General features: G+C 34.0%; 1 protein-coding gene across 1 annotated transcript; it reads right to left on the bottom strand.

Moving 5' to 3' along the window:
* Nucleotides 1-8,192: 8,192 nt before the first annotated feature.
* LOC130806404 (outer envelope pore protein 37, chloroplastic-like) lies at nucleotides 8,193-22,948 on the bottom strand. The gene is made up of 6 exons (XM_057671469.1): nucleotides 22,435-22,948; nucleotides 14,766-14,855; nucleotides 14,204-14,374; nucleotides 13,918-14,012; nucleotides 13,674-13,794; nucleotides 8,193-8,637 (listed from the first exon to the last, which is right to left on the bottom strand). The coding sequence occupies exons 1-6, from the start codon at nucleotides 22,861-22,863 to the stop codon at nucleotides 8,506-8,508; spliced, it is 1,038 nt and encodes a 345-aa protein (XP_057527452.1). The 5' UTR covers nucleotides 22,864-22,948; the 3' UTR covers nucleotides 8,193-8,505.
* Nucleotides 22,949-22,957: the final 9 nt, after the last annotated feature.

Raw genomic sequence — 22,957 nt, 5'->3', positions numbered from 1 at the left:
AGCAAAATTTTCTAAGTAAACTACATATTTTCATTATTAAATTTACCCATTATTTTAAAGTATATTTACTTGTGCATACTAGGAAAAAAAAATTGATGAGCCAAAATTCTTTCTATAGTAACCCATGATGTTCTTCACTTACACAAGTTATCACAATTTCCTTACACAAGTTAACCTTCTTCTACACTCCAAACTCATACATATTCACTTACACACTCTAACTCTTACACATTCACTTACACACTCTAAATCACTTACACAAGTTAACCTTCTTCTATACTCCTAAAATACTTTTTCATACAATCTAATAAACTACAAAGTTGCCCAAATCCATTATAAATACCTCCTTAGCCATGAGATCACTTACACCACCATCATCAAATCATTCTAACATTCTTTCTTATATTCACTTCATTTAAATCTTACTACCTCAATACCTTTATTATTAGTTGAAGAAATTCAAGAAGATGGAGCTTAGAACACCCTTTATTTAGCTAAATCACCATCATTATGGAGCATTATTGGATTATTACTTTGGGCACTTAATGTATTACTCCCTCCACACCAATATAATTGTCACATTTCCTTATTTGGCAAAACCATATCAATTGTCACATTTCTATTTTTGTCAATCTTTTTTTTACCTATATATCCTTAGTTCACACAAGTAATTACGAATATACCCCCATATATCTTACTTACCCAACTAACCTTCACTACTTAGTACTTACCCTTCACTAATTACCCTTCACTACTTACCCAACTACCACCTTTTTAATGGACCCCACACCACTCTTAATATCCGTGCCCAAGCAAATGGGACATTTATATTGGTGTGGAGGGAGTATTATTTTTGGAGTTTGGATTTAATTATTTTGGGAGCTTAGAAGATCATCATTATTTTGGGAGTTTGGATTAATTATCTTTGAAGCATTATTATCTATCTTAGAGGGTCTTATTTCTTATTATTTTCCTAATTAGTACTTAGCATTAGTCCTTAGTGTTAGTATGGTATAACTTCTTATAAGTTATTAAATATTGAAGTGTTTTTATTGAATACGTGAGATTTCATAATAAAAGTAACTTTTAATCACTATTTAGTACAAAATATTTTATTTGCTAACTATTTGACCAAAATTTATGTAAAATGATGTAAAAGTATTTTTAGTAAACTTGCCACTCAAACAATATGTGATATATTAATTTTGTTAAATTACAAGTTTTACTTGTTTTATAATTAGAAATATTGACTTTTGTGAAAATTATAAGTTTGAATTGTTTTTTAAACTAGAAATATTGATTTTTGTGAAATTATAAGTTTTATTTGTTTTACAACTAGAATGTTGATTTTTGCAAACCTAATAAGTTTACTTATTTTTCTAAACATGAAACATTGATTTTTTGTGAACTTGTAGAATTTTGGAAACTTATCCAAATGATGTATTTTTAAATTGAATTTTAATTAGAAAATTTGATTTTTTTTGAAGAGAATAAAGTTTTGTTTATTGTAAAGTTAAAAATGTTGACTTTAGGAACTTATTTAAAGAGAGATAGATTTAGTAGTTACTTGTGGAAAATATTAATTTGCAGACTATTGATAGAATATTAAGTTATTAGTGTGAATTTAGTGAGCTATTAAAAATAAAGTTATAAATAAAATTTAATGTGTAAAAATTTAGTAATGAATGTATAAAGACATAAAGGTTAATTTTACGTTATGATTTTGAATTTAATTAAATAAAAGAGGTTATCACCTAAGTTGATCAAAGTCAAAGTCAATGTCAAATTGTAGTAATAAAAATATGATGTACTTGTGAATGAATATTAATTGAATGAACCTGATAGTAAGGTAATGTCGAACCATGGACCGACATGTAAAATCCCGGCGCCCGTGTTGGCCGGCACGTAAAATGCGGTGTAAGACAGGGGGTTAGCTACCTATCTAGTAGAGCTCGAGCATAAAGTGTATTGGAGGGGTGACGATAGTTAGTCTTTAGGACTACGGTCCTCACCTAACCAGACCCTTACATATATCAGGTGTCATATTGATGTGCTTGTTGATCAGTGATAAACTTGATTAGTGTTGATGATATGATGCATGGTACGGTTATGAGTATTAACGAAATGAACTTACTTAAGTGTTAAGATTACCGAATCGTATAAGTGGTAGTAACGTACATCTATCAGGATTGAGAATGGTATCTTAATGACTTAAAAAGAAAAAGAATATGGTAAAAGTATACGGTGATGTTAATTAATTATAAGTTCATACTTAAATTATTATTTTGTAAATATAGCGTATAATTTTCGTATTTTGAGCTGGATAGAAAGTTATGATCGGCGTTAAGCACTGACCGATTCAATCGGCTGTCATCCGTATCATGGATGGCAGCATTTTGTAGGATTTAGTTCAGGTTCCGATCCAGGCCGACTATTTATCGAGAACTTAGCTGCTTTTTGTATCTTTATTGATGACTTGATGATGATGTATTTTTTCCATTTTTAGCAAACAATATTTCTTATCAGATGTAATATTTACTTTTGTTTTAAACAGTTTCACTTTTTATGATTTAAACTTTTTAACAGTTCGGCATTTTGAGACTTCCGCAATAGTCTTGTATTAAACATTATTATTAAATGTTAATTATGTATCGAGATTGCCGCTTATGTTACATCAACACTCTCTTCATCAACCTGCATCTAGGGTGGAGGCTTTTTCATCTCTTCATTCTCAAAGGGCCTAGGATCCACCTCAACTAGAGTTGAATTCTCTAGTACAATAGCTTTTTATCAATAGGCTTTTTGCATTGACTGACTCTCCATAGAATCAAATAATGGGTACAATAGCTTTCTCCAACGTCCTATCTTTTAGGTCTATTTAGTCTCAACATGATTTGTAGTCACATTAACCCTCACTCCACTATCAATGAGCACCTTATAAATGGGTTGCTCAGCAATCTCTACCATCACCAAAGGGTCAGAATGAGGATAAGACATGACTGGACAAGATTCTCTTATGAATGTCATATTGTGCATGTGAAAGGGCTCTCTCCATTTAACTAGCTCCAATATTCAGCCTTTGAAGCCTTCACAACTCTAAAGTGTAATACGACATCTACAATTGCATTCGTTTGAAGATCATGAAAATGGCTTCTTCTATTTCTTGGTCGTTGGTTCCTCATCTTTCCTATGCTCCCCCTGTTTGAGTTGATCTCGGTACTGCTTGAAAAATCCTCTTCTAATGAAATCTTCAATATCATTTTTGAGGATCTACAAATACTATGTCTAGTGTCCTAGACAGAAATGGAAGTCACATTAAGCTATGCAATCCATTCCTACTTGTTTTTTGGGAGGTAGTCTCTTCTAGGTATCTTAATATTATACAAATCATAAATTTTGCCTTGTTTTCACTTAGTGGCTTAAACTCTTAAAAATTTTAGAGTCCTAAGACATTTTGTCCAATCTAATTAAGTTTTTCTTCCTCTTGTAGTCCATTTTATTCTTTCTTTTTGTTTTTTCGGTTGATGCTTTACAAAATCTATTGGAGATGGCCTTGAAATCACATACATCAACATAAGATGGCATGCTCCCTTACAACCTACATTTTTATCTTTTTTTTGGTCACTAATAGTGATGTTGACCTTGATGGATCCATCTTCCCCAATAGTAATGCATTTTACCTACTAAGGTACTAGTTGAAGTCACATCCCTGCCCTCAAGTCTTTGGGAGTGAAAGGTCGACGACCTAGGACCTAAACGTGCCTAGAACCCTTTCCTTTCTTATTGTGGGTTAAATTTTCCCTACCTGCCGCGAATTGTGCATTTTTCACAACCTTAATGATTCAACTAACTTTCATTTGATCGTTTGGGAGTCTATCTAGTAGTATTTCATTTCAGTCCATCCCTTTTGAAGATAAATCCTTTGCTATAAAGATGCTTGTGGATGAGAAGGCATTCGGTAACAATAATATTCCCTAGAGAGGGCTGGCTCATGGTTTCTTCCATACCTCTTTGTTACTTCGAGAGAGTTTCTTCTCCCAATAGTGCTAAAGGAAGTTTCCTTCTTAACTAGTATAATAAGGGTTTTCAACTCGTTCTCTACTTCTTCCTCAAAGTCTTGGAAAGAGATTGAACTAAGTCATCTCTGAATTCATTCTCCTTCTGATTGGGCAACACTTTTCTCTTCTTGAATTGATAACGTTAGCTAACTCTTTGACTATTGAGGCTAACTCAAAACTAGTCAAAGTAATGTGTTGTGGTTGTGCTGATCCTATGGTTATCACCTCTTATCATTGAGGATTTTTCCTACGTGACTCAACAACTCTTTTCGAGTAGGATTATCTTGATTGTTTAGGCTTATCCTGGTTAAGGCAATGGTTAGTCAGTGCGGCTCTTTGACTTTTGGCTTTGGAAAACTTTTAATTTGTAAGATAGAATAACATACCTTTCTTCTAGTGCTAAATTGTTCCTATTTGGGACTGAATACAATTAGGATCAATATGGACAAAACCCAAGATAAGATTGGGTTAATTGTTGTGACAGGTTTGAAACTGCGTTTTAGCCTTTTTCTATGATAAATACCACTTGTGATTGTACACCACGTAAATTAACATTAAAGGGCCTAAAGTGGGACTCTGAGGACCACCACTGGTGCTTAAGTCAATATGTATCTTGGTAGGCTACTTAGGTAGCCTAATCCCAAATGCACATTGGCCTTTAGCTTGGAGGAACAATGCTAGAGTTTATTTAAGGCGCAAAATCGTTATTAATGTAGAACAATGAATGGTTCAATAAATATTAATAGCCTTTAAAAGAGCACTAAATGCTATGTTGTGCTATGAGAGAAGAATTAGCGTCCCTGAGGGTCTTTATACTGATAAACTCCCCTAATTATGATTAATGTCCCACGCTTACTCCGTTTCATGTGGTTTACATATTCAAAGCAAAATCCACAAGTCAAACGGTCACGAGATGGCAATTATAGAACAAGCGGAATCTACTAGTTAGGCATATAACAATTTTCATCCATTTTAATAGAATGTTGATGACCACAAAATAATTTGTAAACATGTTCCTACTATACATTCTCATCTATTGCACTCTATTTTTTCAAATATCATCTTGTTGAAGGAGCTTTAAACATCTTTTATAAATTGAAGAAATTCTTTAGTGTTGTCAATTTTCAAATTATGGTATTGTTTTTTCATTAAATTTCATTGAAAGTTTTGTTCTCTAATATTATAAAATATACAATTATAAATATATTTACATTGTATTCATTTTGTTGTTTTATGTTTTAAGCATTAGTCATTTTTTGTTTATTGGCTTATACATTGTTATTTTTATTCAAAATTATCGAGATTAGAGATACAATACAAACTCTCTTATAAGTTGAATTCAACATAGGCAAGTATAAATGTGAAAATATGGAATCTTGCCTCTAGTTCATAAGATCGTCCCACTTGAAGATGGTAATCTTTAAGAGTTTTATGGATGATTGTGACTTAAAAATCGATTATAATACTGCGATTGTGTATTGAAAATATTCCTAAAAAATATGTTGCATTGGTTTTTTGTCCACATTAGTTCAGGGTCCTTCGTTGTTGTTTTTTGGACAAATAAAATTTTATTACTTACCAATAGAAAGCTAGAGTTATAAAATAGACAAACCTAAACAAAAAATAAAACTACCCAAAGCTTAACCTCAATAGAAGCACTAATATGAAAACTCGACCCACCTTCTAGTAAAGATTAATCGGCGCCACTTTTCATGTGTTATGAGTATGCAAAAGTATATAAATTATATACAATTATCAATAAGCATAGTCTCTAATTCTATCACATCCTCCAATAGAAACTCTAAAAGCACGTTCTTTGAGGCTTGGGTCGAGTTAGAACATGCACCCTTGTGTAGTTGATCATATCTCGATTTTCATAATTCACATGAGTTGGATTTGGATCAGGCCTAGCTAGACTCAAATTCAAACCCTATATTTTTTATTGAACTCAGACACAAATCCAGGTTTATATGTTTTGGAAAATTTGAATCTTGACCCTGAACCTTAAGGTCTGATTGGTCTAGATCTAGATTCAAAACTATTTTTTTTTTATTTTTTCTAAAGAACCATTGAAAAATACATATGCAATTTCTGTCCATTCATATATAATTATTTAAACATTTTCAACTAATAAGGACTTACTGATACTCTATACTAATTGAGCGATCGAATCATAGTGATGATATGAAACACGTTGATAATTCTGTTGTGCGTGTAAGGCAAGCTGTTAGGTTTATCAAAAAATTTCCTACAAGGTTGTTAAAGTTTAAGAAGTGTATTGTAGGAGCTAAAATTATTAGTAAAAAGTTGTTATGTGACACTTGTACAAGGTGGAACTCCACCTATCTCATGTTAGAAGTTGCACTTGCTCTTGAGGATGCATTTGAGAGGTATTGCGAAGAAGATCCTTGTTATGCGAGTGAGTTAAAGGATAGAGATGGAAAGGGTAAACCTTAAATTAATGATTGGGATGATGTTAGAAGGTTTTTTTAGTTTTTAGAAAGCTTTTACGACCTTACTAAGCATGTTTTTGGTTCTTTAGTGACTGCAAACATATTTTTTCATGAACATGTGAATATTTCTGCTCGTTTGAAAGAATTTATTGATTCTGATGATATCAAATTGTCTTTAATGGAGATGATAATGCTTGTATTGCCTCACAAAAAAAATTGAGATGTTGAAAAATAAGTGGAAGAAACACAAATATGAGAAAGAAGGTGAATCGAAACTTGAGTTGGAGAAATATTTAGATGAAGATATCGAAAAAGATTGTGAGAACTTTGATATTTTAGATTGGTGGAAGTTTAATTGTAGTAGGTTTCCTATTACGGGAAACATAGTACGTGATGTACTAGCGGTTCCTATATTTACTGTGGCATTGGAGAGTGCATTTAGCATAAGTAGGAAGGTTCTTGATGTGTTTAGGAGTTCCCTTGCTCCTTTAACAGTTCAAAGTCTAGTTTGTTATCATGATTGGTTATGTTCATCTCCTATCCCATTATGTATTGAAGAACATATGGAATGATTTCGGAGACGGTTGAAATTGATGATTGATGCATATGATATGATGCTCAAAGTGGCTTTATTTAGTGATTTTGCAAGGCTTTTTTTTTAGTATTTTGCAAGACTTTATTTAGTATTTTGCAAGATTTGTTATTTACTTTTGTAAGACATTATGTTTATTATCGTCAATAATGTATGATTTTCTATTGTCTAAAATATCGTAATTATAGTCAAAATGCTATTTGGTCTAAACTAAACAATTCGGCCTACATTAATTCGGTCTGCGGTGTGGATTCGGTCTGTAAATGTAAAATATGGATCGGTACAGTTCGATTTAGAAATTAATTTGGTTTGGTGTTGGTCTGAAATTATGAAGACTGAATAAAATACAGTTTGATTTGGTTTTGATGAAAGTCCAAACCGTTGACTGAACTTTCACCCTAATCGAATGTATGAAGCTTTTAACATTTACGTTATTAAAATAAATATTCATCAAGTGCTTCGATTATAAAATACAAGTATAATGACACATTTTCAAATTACACAAACCGTCAAAATTCCAAATCACAGAATATTCCAAACTATAATGAAGTTTCAGATCAAATAAACATATACATATAATAGTTTTTATATAATAATTTTAAAAATAAATGCAAAATGATTTATGGATCGGATTTGAATCTCAAGAGTATGAACCTAGACCTAAATCTTGAGATTATGAACTGAAATCCAACCCGAACCCTTAAAGTCCAAAAGTAAGTGGATTCAAAACCTTAAATTAGGATCGGATCAGATCTTAACCCTTATAATCTAAGACCCGCGTCCATCCCTAGTAATGAGGATGATAATGATGATATTATTGAGGGGCTAATGAATATCACAAGACTTAAACGTAGGCTATATGGTTGAACCTATGTTAATGGACTATTAGAAATCTTGTTCTGCAACAATGCTCTAAACACATAGAACTTTTTATCCCCTTTGTTTGTAAATGAGTTGAGCAATCGCCATGTCTCCACCAAAGATCAACGAATTGATATCCTTAGTTCTTACCAAGCACTTGCCTACATTGCGGTTCCATGATCTCGCTCCCAAGATCATCATCCGATCTCTTTGTGTGGGCCTAATGGGTAACATAAGGATTTAGGAAGGAAAGATTGAAATCTAGATTACAAACTTTGCATGATTGGAATTCATTTACACTTCTTTATGATGGATAGTGGATACATGCATCCAATTATGTACCGAAATTTCTCAGCTTTCCACAGATAACATAATTTAAGTGCCAATTTGTTGATACACATCAACAGATTACAAGAGTTGTATATGCAGAAACAAAAACACCTATAGATTAACTTCTCTAATTCCATTTGGAGCTGGAAAAGATGAAACGCTATTTCAAAATAAAAAAAGGAAAGGAGACGTAAGTCCAGCTCAAACTACGTCATATATCCCATCTCTTCTTCACTCGAAACATCAAAGCTGAAGACTTTATGTCGTCCTGAGGCACTTGAAGCATGAACTGCACTTTCGTTTTCATTGGTGCAGTTTTAGCTTTTCCACCTTCATTTCCAACCTGGAATCAAGAAAACATTGCAAAATAAGGGAACTATTTCGGCCAAAGAGTAGCTAATTTTTCAACAAGGTATATCAGAAAAAGAAAGATGTCCAAATTTCTGCTCTAGAGCTTAAAATACAACCTAAGTGGATAAGATGCCGGCAGTGAAATCTAGTTTTGTTCTTCCTACTCTAGTTTGTGCTAAAGTAATGGAAAGTAAAATGACTCATTAAGTTATGGGTGTTTCTTACTTATGATAAGCTACAACGATGTTTGCATTCATGAGTCAGCCATATAATCCTCCAGCCTGCCTGCCTAAGGGGTAGCATTGGGGCAAATGCAATGTTGCTGAAAAGATTTTGTGCTAAACTAACTTTACAGCATGGGTAGGTTGGTCTTATTCTATTCAGATTGAATGTATTGGAATTTTACTTGCCCCAAATCTACTAACCGTAGAAAATATGGTTGTGGCTAATATGACTACGGTAAGTACATACCTATGAATACAATGTTATTTTAAATGGTTGTGGTAAATTGTGGTAGTATATACCAATAACTGTGTTAAAGCCTTAATATAAACAATGCAAGATCAATCACATGAATTAAATACATAAGTGTGGAAAGTCATTGCTAACAAAGATTTTTGGATCTATCTAATACTCCCCCTATTCTAATCAAATAAACCATTTGATTTTGCACCCTTGTCGATAGACTAATTCAATTTTTAATATTTATAAATCTGCATTATTAAAAATTATAAAAAGTTGATACATACATTGCATTATGCCAATAACATTAAGTGGCTCCCACCTAGGTAGGATTTGGAGAGTCAGATGCACACAATCTTACCCTTGTTAGTGATAACAATAATAAAGAGGTTATTTTTGATTAACCCTTGGTAGCAAACATCACGTGCAACATCACGTAAACAAGTACACATGATTTAATGAGTCAATTTAAAAGAATCTATTATAATCCAAAACCATAAATCTTTGGCCCCAACGAAATAAAGGATAAATAAAATTTGCATTGAAACGAATCAAACAAGATCCCACTTGAAACAGCCGTTCAACGTGTAGATCAAAAATAAAATACAAATTAAGTGATTCGTGAATAGCACGATAAAACAAATGAGACATTTGATTGGAATAGAAGGAAGTACTAATCTTCTCTATTCCTCCAAATCTAATACTAATCTTCAACAAATAAAAATCTATTTAAAGGATCATTTATGTGTCTAATTATATACTCTTCCCTATTCCTCCAAATCTATTATCACATGCTACTTCAAAATCTTTATTCATCATGTCTTTATTTACTCATGTTATCTCTTCTTCCATTAAGCTCTTCAATATTCCAACATTGTACTCATCTAACTGGTGGATTTTTTTGGTCTTAACTTAATTTAAGCGACATAGATGTGTATATCTTATTTTATCTTCAACATATGTGCCTCTAACCTTTTTTTATGTCTTCATGTCACATTTTATTCACTCAATCATCTTAGCATACGTATCTTAGCTACCTACATCTTCCTACAATGAACTTTTCTTAAATCTCAACATGGTTTGATAGCAATTCGAATAAAAATTTCTTTCACCTTAGTAGCACACCATGAATATTTCGATTCCAATCTAATCCACCACACTAAATCCTAAACATAACATCTTAATTGATATCTCCTTTGTAATGAAAATCACTTGGAATGAGTATTTTGTATCTAACTTTACATCACCTTTACTGTGATTTATTGTACCAAAACGACATTTTGTATACGCTATCTTACTTCAACTTAGTTTAAACTCCTTTTAACTCTAACCTCTCTACACATGTAGCTTAATATTGAACCCATCTCAAGTTTCGTCCACTAATATGATGTTATCAGTTAATAAGATGCACCATGAAACTTCTCCTCCATAGGTCTTGTCATCTCATGTAGTACATGAAAGGGCTCAAAGCACAACCTTGATGTAAACCAATTGTGATTAGAAGTCTTTAGCCATTCCTCAATATGTCCTAACATTAGTTTGTACTTCCTTGATCCTCACAAATATCTAAGACTATATTTATATACTTACGTGGCATAACTTTTTTTGTCATAACCCCACCAACGTACTTCCCAATACTTTGACATACGGCTGTAGATGGATAAAAATCAATTGTAAATCCGTTTTCTTTGTACTTTGCAATTGTCTTCGCATAAAACTAAATAGGCTTAAGAAGATGCTTGCGCATCTTTGGTGGCGGTGATCCATCACCCTCTCCCAAAAATTCATGGTGTGGCTCATAAACATAATTTCCCCTAGTTACAACAGCCTTGAGCAACCCCCTTGTTTTAGTTTGTACTTCCTCAATCCTCACAATTATCCTTAGTCTTTTGATTTCTTGTTTGTCCTTGTTGTTAAAGAGATTAAATTGCTAATTTAATCCTACATGCCCTATAAGAATCCAAGCCGCAATAAAAAATAACATTGTGTGACTCGCTTTCATTATCTTCAAAGTTTCTTCAACATATACTTTATTTATGCTTTCTTATGAGTTTCGTGTTCTCTTCCACTAGATCCATCACGATAGCTCTTGTCACCCACAATATCTATTGAACGACTCGTCAATGTACTCCTTCCATCACGCCTTGATCTTTTAATCTATGACAAGAATGATATATTGTGTATCTTTGACAAACTTCACCCTACTAAAATCATTTACAAGTGTGTGTCTCCTTTTGGCCATCGTTTTAAGACCTTTTTGCCTTTTGAGTACAACTGGTAGTATATGTCTAATAGTGGGAAACCAATACTTGGTGATGATGGCCGAGATGGTTGGGATGTAACTGATAGTACATACACTGTCTTCCAGTGTGTGATATGTCATTATGCCTGCACTCGGTATAGAGTATATGATTTCATGGAGAGCTAGAGAATGAGACTATAATAGGGCCACCCCATCAATAAGGAGCAAAAGAAGTTACAAAGTCACTTATCAGACCAAAATCGATGACAGAAACCTGAATATATATTCACTATTTGTTAGATAAATAACCATATATCTTTCTCTTAAATGTGTTTCCATTGCCTATTAGAAAGGAGAGCATCAAGCAAGGTATTAAAGCCTTAATGATGAAAAATTCTCTGTTTGGTTCTTTTGTATGATAATGACTACATCTTTGAAACTAGTTATGATTAGTACATCTCTCTCTACTCAATAGCACATCAATATGCTAGTAAAGACAGACCGAGATATTAATCATACAAAAAGTTACCAACTGGACTTTTAAAAACATCAATTTCCCCTTCAAATAATACTTTTAACACCAGAGAGACACAAAGTCTAAACATTCTTCTTAAGAAGCAACTTTGTCGCTTGTTCAGACCCTATGTTATAATCATTAAATCACAGCACAACAGGTAGAGTTAATCTTAGCGAGGAATCACCAAATCACCATTGGTTTTACACACATGGCCAATATGCATCTCTAATACAACATGATGAGCAATGGTTTATAGAGAGAATCATACATCATCATTCATGTCAGATCCAACCATTCCAATGAATTAGAAGCAAGATTACAGAACAATGAACTATTAGCCAGATGAGTGATTTCTATTGAATCCAAGCTTCGAATGTCAAGTAATTCATGAAGTAAACAGCACTGAGTTAATATTGTTATCTGAACTTCAGAACAAGGATACATTCCTTTGTTGAAGCTACATACATATTTTAAATTGGAAATTACCACCTCCCCCTTGGCCACCATTTGGAATGTCAATTGCATCAAACACATCTTTGAGATATTCAAACTCAGATGTGGAGTTCAAAGTGCCATGGCCCTATGTACATTGATAGTATCTTTCATAATGTAAGCAACTCGTTACGGCGTTTTCTTGTTTGGAATTTGGATTTAGCACAACTGAAACTCTTGAAATTTTACGGAAGGAGAAAGCAGTTACAAATATCGTAAATACCCATTCATCACAAAAGATGAAAATTTCCAGGAAACTCACGTGCAGGGTTTGGATGGGTGGGGGTGAATGAAAATCAGAAGTCCAATTGTGTAATGCAAGTTAGTAGGCTACTAGACTCATTCTAATATGAAACATATTATAGATATCCTTACTACAGAAAAAGGAATTCTAGTATTCTACAAGTGATAAATGACAATGGAAAGTTTTTACAGACGGAAAAATCAGCCAACAATTTGAAGGACCAACTTTATCTCTACTACTATAAAGAAATAATAAATTGATAAGAAATTTATATATAATTTTGGGAGAAGAGAAACAAAGAAAAACTTTAAAAGATTCAGTTTTCTTTTCATTGGAAGAAGAGAACATTTTATCTTTCAGAGAAGTAACTACTTACATAACCATTTTGTTGTCTCTTAATTGGCTTTATATCCTCATATATAATCATCACCACTCAATGAAGTCCATTGTTTCTCATTTGTTCATAGATGATTTGGATTAGTATGGGAGGTTTTTGTTAACCCGAGTTGTCCAGACTCCATATTATAGTCTAGCATGATGCTTTTGTTGCTTTTTCTGTTGCTGCTATGCAACGTGTATAAACACCTTTTATAAATCAGATAAATCTCCAATGGAACAAAATCAAGAAAATCATTGCACAGCGGTGGTTCAAGAGATTGGGATTTGGGACCATAAAGACCATGCATAAGTGTTCAAACAAATTTCATTTAGATGTTGAAGTCAGACTAATTTTGTTATGTTAGACATGTATTTGGTTGATTCTGATGTGTACGGAAGATGACTATTTGTATTGAATTATCTTTCATTTCAAAAACACGCCCCTTCACAAACCCACCAAAGGCAAAGTTTGTAAGTGATACCTCCTAGTGTTAATTGTAATCCCTCAAAGCCTTACTAAAAAGCAATGCTATAGCATAGACCTCGCTCACCACAAACAATAAGAGATAGGGAAATTCAAACAAAAAGAAGGATTACGTAGCTGACACAACCTTGAACAATTACATTTAAACTATCAACGAGTAAATATGTCAAGAGAGACAATGACAGTTACTAAGAGATAGAAAAATTTACCCAAAGTGATGCCCAGCCAAGCCTGACCTCAGAATCATACCCAGCTTTGAACTTATAATCCTCGCCAACGGTGTGCTTGTATGCAGTACTCCAATAATTTGTATCAAAGTTGTACCAGTAACTGGAAGCAGTTATTTTATCAACGAACATGGAGGCCAAGTGAGAACTTGTACAATATATTTAATTATTTCAAACAACCTATCTAGGTTGCATGGAAATTATCTTTATCGAGTAAAAGAGGAACCTTAATTTGTCTGAAGGACTAAAGCGTCGCTTGAAAGCAAATGAAACAGCATTTGAAGGCAAAGAAATACTTGGAATAAAGGACATTTCACCATCCTGCACATTTCAAAAATTCAACTCTGGAGTCTGGACCAAAACAAGAGATATGGCGAAAGAGTGCAAAGTAAAAATAAGGAAAAATTCAACTCTAAATTGAGACATTGCAACAAGGGATGTTTATCGAAAGGAAAGAAAATTCTATAAAAACTAATAAATCATAGAGAACAAGTGACGCTAAAAACCCTCACCTTATAAGAATATCTTAGATTCAAACTTTCATCTCTGTAAAAGGCAGATCCAATCCCATTAAGAATTGAACCTTTCACAAAACCATTTATTGACAAAACTCTCTTCACTTCATCATCCTCTTTCTCCTCTAATGAAACTTCACCACAAGGAAACTTAAAAGTTGCTTTCGGCTGCTTACAAGCACAAGAAATTCATTAGCATTCAGAAGTATTAAGAAAACACAAAAAAAGAGGATTTAATTCTGCACGCATGGACACAGAACCATGGCAACAAGTAATAACATGAATGATTTTCTCTTCCCTACAACCCCTCATGTTATGGATATATTTCAACAAATGGACATTTCACATGCGCACAGACTAATAAACATGTACTAGAATGATTCCCCACCCACCCCTCCCCCCCCCCCCAAAAAAAAAAAAAAAAAAAAAAAATATATATATATATATATATATTTATGAATATGGAAAAGGGAATTCTACTGAAACCAACAGACCTCTCAAACTGACTGGTGAAAAGGATTATGGAAAAGTGGACATACTAAGAACCAAATGACCTCACCAAACCAATGGATGGAACAGTAGATGACAATTCGATTTTGTAAACTGGATCAGAAAGATTTGCAGCCAATGTAACTTCTCCCTCCTTTGCCTGCAATTATGGATGACACATCAGATATTTATGCGGTCACAACAGTCATTCATGATAAATGTGGCTAATAAATGACATCTCAGACATCAAGGATGCCATACACCTAACTAGAGGAAACAATTCTCGTGTCAAGATGGACAATAATTAATACAAAAGCAAGCAACATTCTCTTTCCTACTGGCTAACTTTTTTGAGTAAATGTACAATGCATATATGAAATGTGGTCAGAGTAATTGAACAAAATGAAGAACATGTGTTTTTTTGGCAAATAACAATGAGAATATTTTATACTACATCAAAAAGAGAGCCACCTAGCTTTTCCTTCGTCAATGTTCCTGAAAGCATCAATAAAACTCAGCATCAACTGTACATATCAAAATACGTGAAAGAAGTGAAGCAATAATTATCATGTATTAACTTAGCCAAATGGAAAGGCTTATCCATTGGCTGTCTTATCAATCAGCTAAAGCTGAAGTCACAAAAATCATGGCTAATATTGAAATTAACACAACTCCCTTAACTGTCTTATTGATTTCCAACTCAAACTGCATCATAAGCTCTTCAAATCAGCAGACACTTTAACACATATACAACCCGTGTCGTGATGCCACATATACACCAATAAATGTACTCGAAATCCGGAAGGAATGGCAATAGGATCAAGCAATGGCCCTGCTTTAGGTTATTATGTCTATCAATAATTACGATGTACCAAATATTTTCTGGAATATGGAGAAAAGAAAAGTTCTGGAGTTCTTAGAGCCTCAGAAGTGCAAGTATGATTTTATAAATCTGGTATCGATATGATGTAAAATAAAATGTTGTTGTTGTAGTGATATTAGACATGTATGGAGCAAATATCCTATTCCCTCAACCAACAATGGGTATCCAAATCCACCCCCACTCCCCCACCAAAGAATAAAGTGAAAAGAGATTGGGTGGGCATGGTGTTGTTGTTATTCTATAATTTGCTCTTTTAAAGCAGGATTGAAGTGCCCTTCTCATTCTGTCAAAGTATTATAATTCCCCTGATATATGGGGCATCATACTCAAAAGAACACAGCCAATTATAAAAATTATATCCAAAGTATAGACTAATGGTAAACTTTGTCAACGCTCTATTTGAAGGGGTTAGAAGAACATGACGTACTAATTCTATTTAATAAATTAACATGTCCCATGGAAATGACCAACATAATTCGCATCAAAATTTGTGAAAAGAAGAAAGTGAAGTGAGAAGAAGTTTTAAGAAACTTTGAATCATAAGCAGCTCTCAGCAGCGAGCCGGAACACAGATGGACGTGTTTTGCTCTTTCAAATGAAAGCGGACAGAAGTTCCTTGTCAATAAGATGGATTCCGGCGACAGGCTTCTCTCCTTTTGTTCTTCTGGTTTAATTAGCATAGGTGGCTTGTCAAATCCCAATTCCCAACTAAAGCTAAAAAGGATTTTATTACTGTGCTTAGCATCGACTAATGTAGAGCATTTAATAACATCTGATTTCAAAGCTCATAATGTATTTCATGATCAAACTAAATACCGAGATGTGACATATTTGCAAATAATTAGCCATATGGCCTTGACTAAAATAGATCCTGAAATACTTCATCAATATCATGATTTTAATGTTGAACCATTTTTAAAATGAAAAATGAACTCTAATTTATTAGGTTTGAACTTGAGAAAATAGATATGGAGTGAACCAAGAGTCACACCCATAGTGAGTATTTGAAAATTTAAAGTGCTGTAAAAATGCCAAGTATTGATTTCAATTTATAATTCCCACAAAAGGATAAGGATAAACCATTATCATCATTTATATATGTTTGTCTGTACTCCGAGACAACCTATAAAGCCGTTTCGCGACTGCACCCATATCTGGGATTTTGCTCTATGGTCTGGACAATGGACACTGGTAAATGGTGTCTGAAGGAAAAGCCCAAGAAACATAGTCATATATATACAAGATCCAGAGATCAGACCTTTAGTGAAATGGAGTGAAAAAGAATAACTTCTTTCCTGCAAAAGGAAACTGTGTCTCCAGTTTTTCAATACTAGCTTAATACCTTGTTTCTCACTCAAAGAACAGAAGTTTCAATATCATCAGTGAAATAGGTAACCTTAGACATTATAATATAGTTTCCAAATTGAGCCTCAGTTTCAATCAAATACTTTTTTTTTGGTTTGAAGTACAGCTTTCAACACTCTCTCAAACCGACCAATGCTCAATTTAGCACAGGCGTCGTGTAACGAATCGGACCAAAGACAGTAACCAAAAACAACTTTTATTGATGAATTACAAGAACGAATACGATACAATGGGATGTTCGAGTCTCCCAAATACTCCTATGTTGTGATTGGTGTGACTTGAGTGCACATTTGATAAGGTGCATTCATGTGTGACCTTTGGGATAGAATCCCATGAATGTGTTAATGTGGGTGTATTAAGTTAAGTTTTGATGATTGATTTATGATGGTGATTAAGTATGGATTAATAAGGTAATGAAGTGTGAGAGTTATGGGACTTAATGAAGAAGTGGAAAGGTTGAATCAAGATGCTCTACTATGCAAGTCGAGCAATACTGTCAGAAGCCTTCTGAAGGGCCGCTCGACCAGCTCGCTCGATCGAGCGAGCTTCAGGTTGGGTCGAGCGAGCTTCAGGTTGGGTCGAGCGAGCAGACCGAATGCAGCCAGAAGCTTCCTGAAGTCCGCTAGACCAAGTCACTCGACCGAGCGAACCTCTGTTTTGGTCGAGCGAAGTCTTTGATACTCTAGAATGTTGTTTTATGACTCTTCATGTACTTAGAGATGTTTCATTATCATTTAATCATAGCTTTAATGTACTTAATGTTACTTAGTATGATCTCTCCTATAAATAGAGAACTCTCATTCATCAAAAGGGACATCCACAAATACACCCCAAGCCAAACACTAGCCTATATCTCTTCTCTATTGTAATTCTCCATATTTGAGAGTTCTTTGAACTCCTTTTGATAATATAAGAGATACTACACACCGGAGGACGTAGCCTTAGTTGGGTGAACCTCGTTAAATCTTTGTGTCGTTTTATTGCTTTATTTTCTCCTACAAACATTGATATCATTGATAGCGTAATTTGTTTGTCACTAAATCTTCATACACTCGATCTTGGTAATATTGGAGTTTGAAACACATTGTTCGAACTCTAATACATCGTCGTTTCATCCTAGTTTCCACTTTAGTTCCTAGTTATTTCCTATCCTAAACATCCCATACTCCCCTCTATGTATAAGATGTGGGAGGGGAAAACAAACAAGAATAAAAGAGGAACTAACATAACAACCTAAAATAACAACTCTTAACTAACTTTTATTTATTTACTATACTAAAGACCATATGTCATTTCCCATTCATGACATATCGCAGCATGAAAGCACAAGAAATCAATGCCACATTAGACCTCCTCAGTTCTGCCTCCCTTTCCAACTAATACGGATAGTCTTTATCAGTCAAAATCAGTTTAATGAAAATGCTAAATAGTTTGTAAAAACTCACCAATTAGAATGGGAAAGTGCTCATAAAGTATGATAGTTTGCCCGATTCTTTGCTGTGTTTTTTAAAGAAAAAATTAGTAGTTCTACTACTCAAAGACGCCATTGCCATCTATTAAGCTTTGTACGGCCAAGATATACATTTTCGTGTGACCATATTTATATAACAATTTAACTCACTAATGCAAACCAAAATCTTCTTTCAAGCTTTGATCACAAGTGGAGGATTACAAGACTAAAATGTAGGATCACATGCATATAGGGTGAATTCACAAATTTAAACTAAGGGGGACCAAATTGGCAATATAACAAATGGTCAAGTGACCAATACACTAGTAAAATAATTTCATAAAAACAAGTTGAAATTCTATGTTTTTTGTTTATAGATGAGAAAATAATATAGCACACATATGGACCTGGGGGGCTGGGCTTCCTCCACCCCATGTACATTCACCACTTGCATAAGTTCATCAAATACAATTATTACTCCTGACAGAAACCACAATATCCAAAAACAAGAATTCAAGGTTTAGTTTAGGGAAAACATTTTCTCGGAAAACTATTTCCTTTACTTTCATTTTTTGTTTGACAAGTAATTTAAAATGGAAAAATAGAACGGATAAAGTTTTTCATACCCTTGTAAATAATTTTCTTCAAAAGTACAAATAAAATCAATTTCTCCACAACTCTCCCATTCCCAATAACTCCTTTTTCACCTTCTTAGATTAATGGCTGATATATCAAGAGTCAAATTATCCGGAGCGGAGGAGCTAGCAAAGTTGCGGGAAAGCATGGGTGAGTCAAGGTGGCAAGTTACGTTAGAGTACCATTGTTAAGCTCGACAAATTGTTGAGAAAAGCACTTGCTCTGTTGAGGAAGATAGAGGCTCATGCAAGTCAGTGAAAGAACACAAGGGACTAGTGGTTGAGAGCTTTCCCTTTCACCCTTATGACATGGGTCGGATTCTCACCACGTACATGAAGAATTAATTCCCTCTTCTCCCTTGCATGTACTAGCCTAAAGTTATAGAGAGAAATGAGAGGAAGTTTTAAGCAGCTCTCAGCTGCAAGCTGGAACCCAGATGGACTGAACCTTTAACCATCATCTTCTGCTCCTTCAAATAAGGGTGGACAATTTTCCTTCTCAATAAGCTGAGTTATGGTCGATAGGTTTCACACTTTTTGCTATTCCGGTTTAATTAGCAGAAGTGTCTTATCAAATCCCAACTGAAGCTAAAAAAAGATTTCACTACTGTGCTTAGCATAGACTGATGTAGAGCATTTTATAATCTCTGATTTCAAAGCTCACCACATATAACATGATCAACTTAAATACCGTGATCAATAACACTGCAAATAGTTATCCATATGGCCTTGACCAAAATAGATCCTGAAATACTCCATCTATATCATGAATGCTGACCCATCTTTTTTGTACTAATGCTGAACCATCTTAAAAAGAACAATGAGCTTTAATATCATTTAAATTTTGAACATAGAGATAAAATAGATATCGAATGAAACAATGGTTAGACCCCTAGTGACTAGTTGAAACTTTTTAGTGCCAAAAAAATGTAAAGTACTAGTTTCAATTAAAATTTTCACAAAAGGATAAACCAATATCATCATTCATATCTCCTTGTTAATGCGACCGCAACATAGGCCGAGATATCACCACATAAACCATGTCGTGAATGAGCACACATTGGGGATCTTGCTCTATGGTCTCGACACTGGACACTGGTAAATGGTGTCTGAAGAAAAAGCCCAAGTGACGGTCATATACAAGATCAAGATATTGGCGAGCAGCCCTTAGTAAAATGGAGTGGAAAAGAATCACTACTTTTCTGCAGGCAGGAAACAGGTTCATGGAAGACGAATATATAAGAGAAAATTTTAAACCCTCCTAAAGTGGCTTCGAAGAAGCAGTTCTTGAGCAGATGGTACTGTGTTTCTCCATTAATACCTTGTCTCTCACTCAACGAACACAAGTTTCAACATCACCAATGAACTAGGTTAAGTTAATATTATATGCATATGTCCCAATTGAGTAAAGCCTAAATCTGGATCAAATAAATTTTTTGGTTTTAGACCTCCTCAGTTCAGTCTTTCCTTTCAACTCAAAACATAATCTTAATAAGCCATAATCAGTTCAATGAAAATGGTAAATATTTTGTTAACGTTGACCATTTTGAATGGAAAATGCTCATAAAGTACTAGGAAGCATAATTAACCCGATTATTTGCTGTGTTTTGAAAAGAAAAATTAATACTTGTGCTTCTCAAAAGACGTCATCAGCTAAAGTTCTGTAAGCCAAGATATACAGTTCTATTTCACCATCAATTAAATAACAATTGATTTCATAAATGAAAATCAAAACCTTTTTTCAAGCTTAGATCAGAAGTGTAGATTTAGAAGAACAAAACATATGACCACATACATTCACCTAGTTCAAATAATATTCCAAAAAGAAACCGAAAACCAAAAAACAAGAACTCTAAGGGTTTTTCGTTCAGAGAAAAACATTTTCTTGGAAAATTGGTTTCTCTACTTTTCTTTGTATGGTTAAGTGATTTAAAAAGGAAAAACAGAATGGAAAAAGTTTATCATTCCCTTGTAAATATATTCTTCTTCAAAAACAAAGATGAAATCAATTTTGTCACAACTCTCCCATTCCCAAAATGTCCTTTTCTAATTTAGTTTGATAGCTGATAAGAGTCAAATTATCTGATGGAAGGAGCTCGGACCAGCTAATAAAGTTGCGAGGAAGCATGGGTGAACTAACATGGCAAGTCATATTAGAGTACCATTGTCAGGCTAGACAATTTGTTGAGAAGGGATCTTGCTCCGGCGCGCAAGATAAAGGCTTGTGCAAGCTAGTGGAAGCACACAAGGCCCTGGCTTGCTGGAGTATCTACTAACTGCTTATGCAAGCCAAAGGCCAGTTCAAGCGAGCAAAAGGTAGCAGCGAGGCCTCAAACTAAGACTCCTCGGATGCTTGTATGAGCAATGACCGCGAACATGCTATATTCTGCTCCCAGCAATATGTTAATGGCACGAGCAAAGATAGGAGCAACAGTGAGAAACGGTCAATTAGAAGAAAAGGGAAATTGTTTGAATCATTGAATGAGCAAGTTTGGCGTGGACAAGCACAATGTGTAAGACATCACCATATGCGTCAAGCAGCATAAAGATCTCACGGAGTCCAAAATTCGACTCCTCCAAACTTTTTGGGAATACAAGCAGAGTCTTAGAGTTAACAGGAAAGTAACAGAAGTTGTAAAAGAGCTTTATCCTACAGGAGTGTCCAAGTGAAAGTGAGAGCTTCTTTGTTAGTAAAACTATTGAAAGTGTTTGATTTGAGATCAAACACTTACAGTGTGTTTAAAGTTGATATCTAGTTATAATTTGTTGAAATGATATAATGCTATTTTTAAGATGACGATTTCAAATCTAGAATTTACTTGAATTTAATGTTTGACAAATCAAAAAATAATCAATTTTGTATTTGAGCCGATTCCGCCATCGTTTTAAAAGTAGTTAAAGTTGAAAATTTGAGAATGACTTCTCAAACTTTTGTCATTATCAAATTCTTCATTTATAATTTTATAATTAAAATCTACAATTTAATATGAATTTCTTGTTTCCGAACAAAACCTTAAGAAATTTCAAAATCACTTGCGGAGAGGGATATCAAAGATTCATAAAACACTTTGTGTTTGTTTTTACATTGTTTGTGTTCTTGTTCGTTTGTTATTGTCAGCAAATTTTTTTACTTAGCTAGTGAGTCAACTTCACAACAATAGCTTCTCATCAAAACCAAACAAAAAACAATTATCAATTGTATTTTCAATTTGATGGTTTCTATGGAAAATATTCTAACCTAACAACAGAGATGGATGAAATCTCATAAAGACAAACACAAACTCATACAACTATAACTATCCAAAATCAAACTCGATAATTTTCCAAAATAGTAACAAGTCGATGCAATAATTAAATTTCATCGTATTGCAAAATATAATGTAAAACAAAGAGAAGAAAAATAAACCTTCACATCATGAGAAGCTTTGAGTTTAAGATTAGGACCAACATCAAGAAAACCTTTAACAAGAGCATTCTGATCCTCAACATCATAATGAAGAGCAAGATGTTTAGTAATAATCGCGACCTGAGGGTCGGCGATCTCTCCCTTTGGATTATTTTGGAAAGAGAATTTGAGCTTTGCAATGCCATTGAATAGCTTCGATGAAACTTTATGGAAGAATATTGAGCTATCACTGTCAAACTCTGTTGTTACCCTCAACGAAGGTCTTTTTTGAAAAGAAAATAGTCCAAATGACCGTGTTTGAGAGGCCGCCGGTGGAGTTTCCGGCGACGGAGGTGGTGGTTGGGGTTGAAAAGAGGAAGGACCGGAGAAGAGGATCAAGGAATCTGTTTGGGGTTGAGGCTTAGGGTTTGGTGGTGATTCGGTCGCCATTGATGGAACTTCAAGGTAGACTGGAGGGAGGTAACAGAACTGGGTTGAATTTGAAGGAGTGGAAGGTAGACAGGAAACGGAAATTGATTTTTGA

This window comes from Amaranthus tricolor, chromosome 1, assembly GCF_026212465.1.
Source record: "Amaranthus tricolor cultivar Red isolate AtriRed21 chromosome 1, ASM2621246v1, whole genome shotgun sequence".
NCBI lineage: Eukaryota > Viridiplantae > Streptophyta > Magnoliopsida > Caryophyllales > Amaranthaceae > Amaranthus > Amaranthus tricolor.
This window is presented reverse-complemented; position numbering and strand designations above follow the sequence as displayed.

Coding starts and splice junctions, on each gene's coding strand:
- LOC130806404 (XM_057671469.1), bottom strand. CDS start 22,863: ATGGCGACCGAATCACCACCAAACCCTAAGCCTCAACCCCAAACAGAT. Junction 14,375..14,765: donor CTGTTCCATCCATTGGTTTG/GTGAGGTCATTT, acceptor GCTTGTAAGCAG/CCGAAAGCAACTTTTAAGTT. Junction 14,013..14,203: donor ATCTAAGATATTCTTATAAG/GTGAGGGTTTTT, acceptor TGAAATGTGCAG/GATGGTGAAATGTCCTTTAT.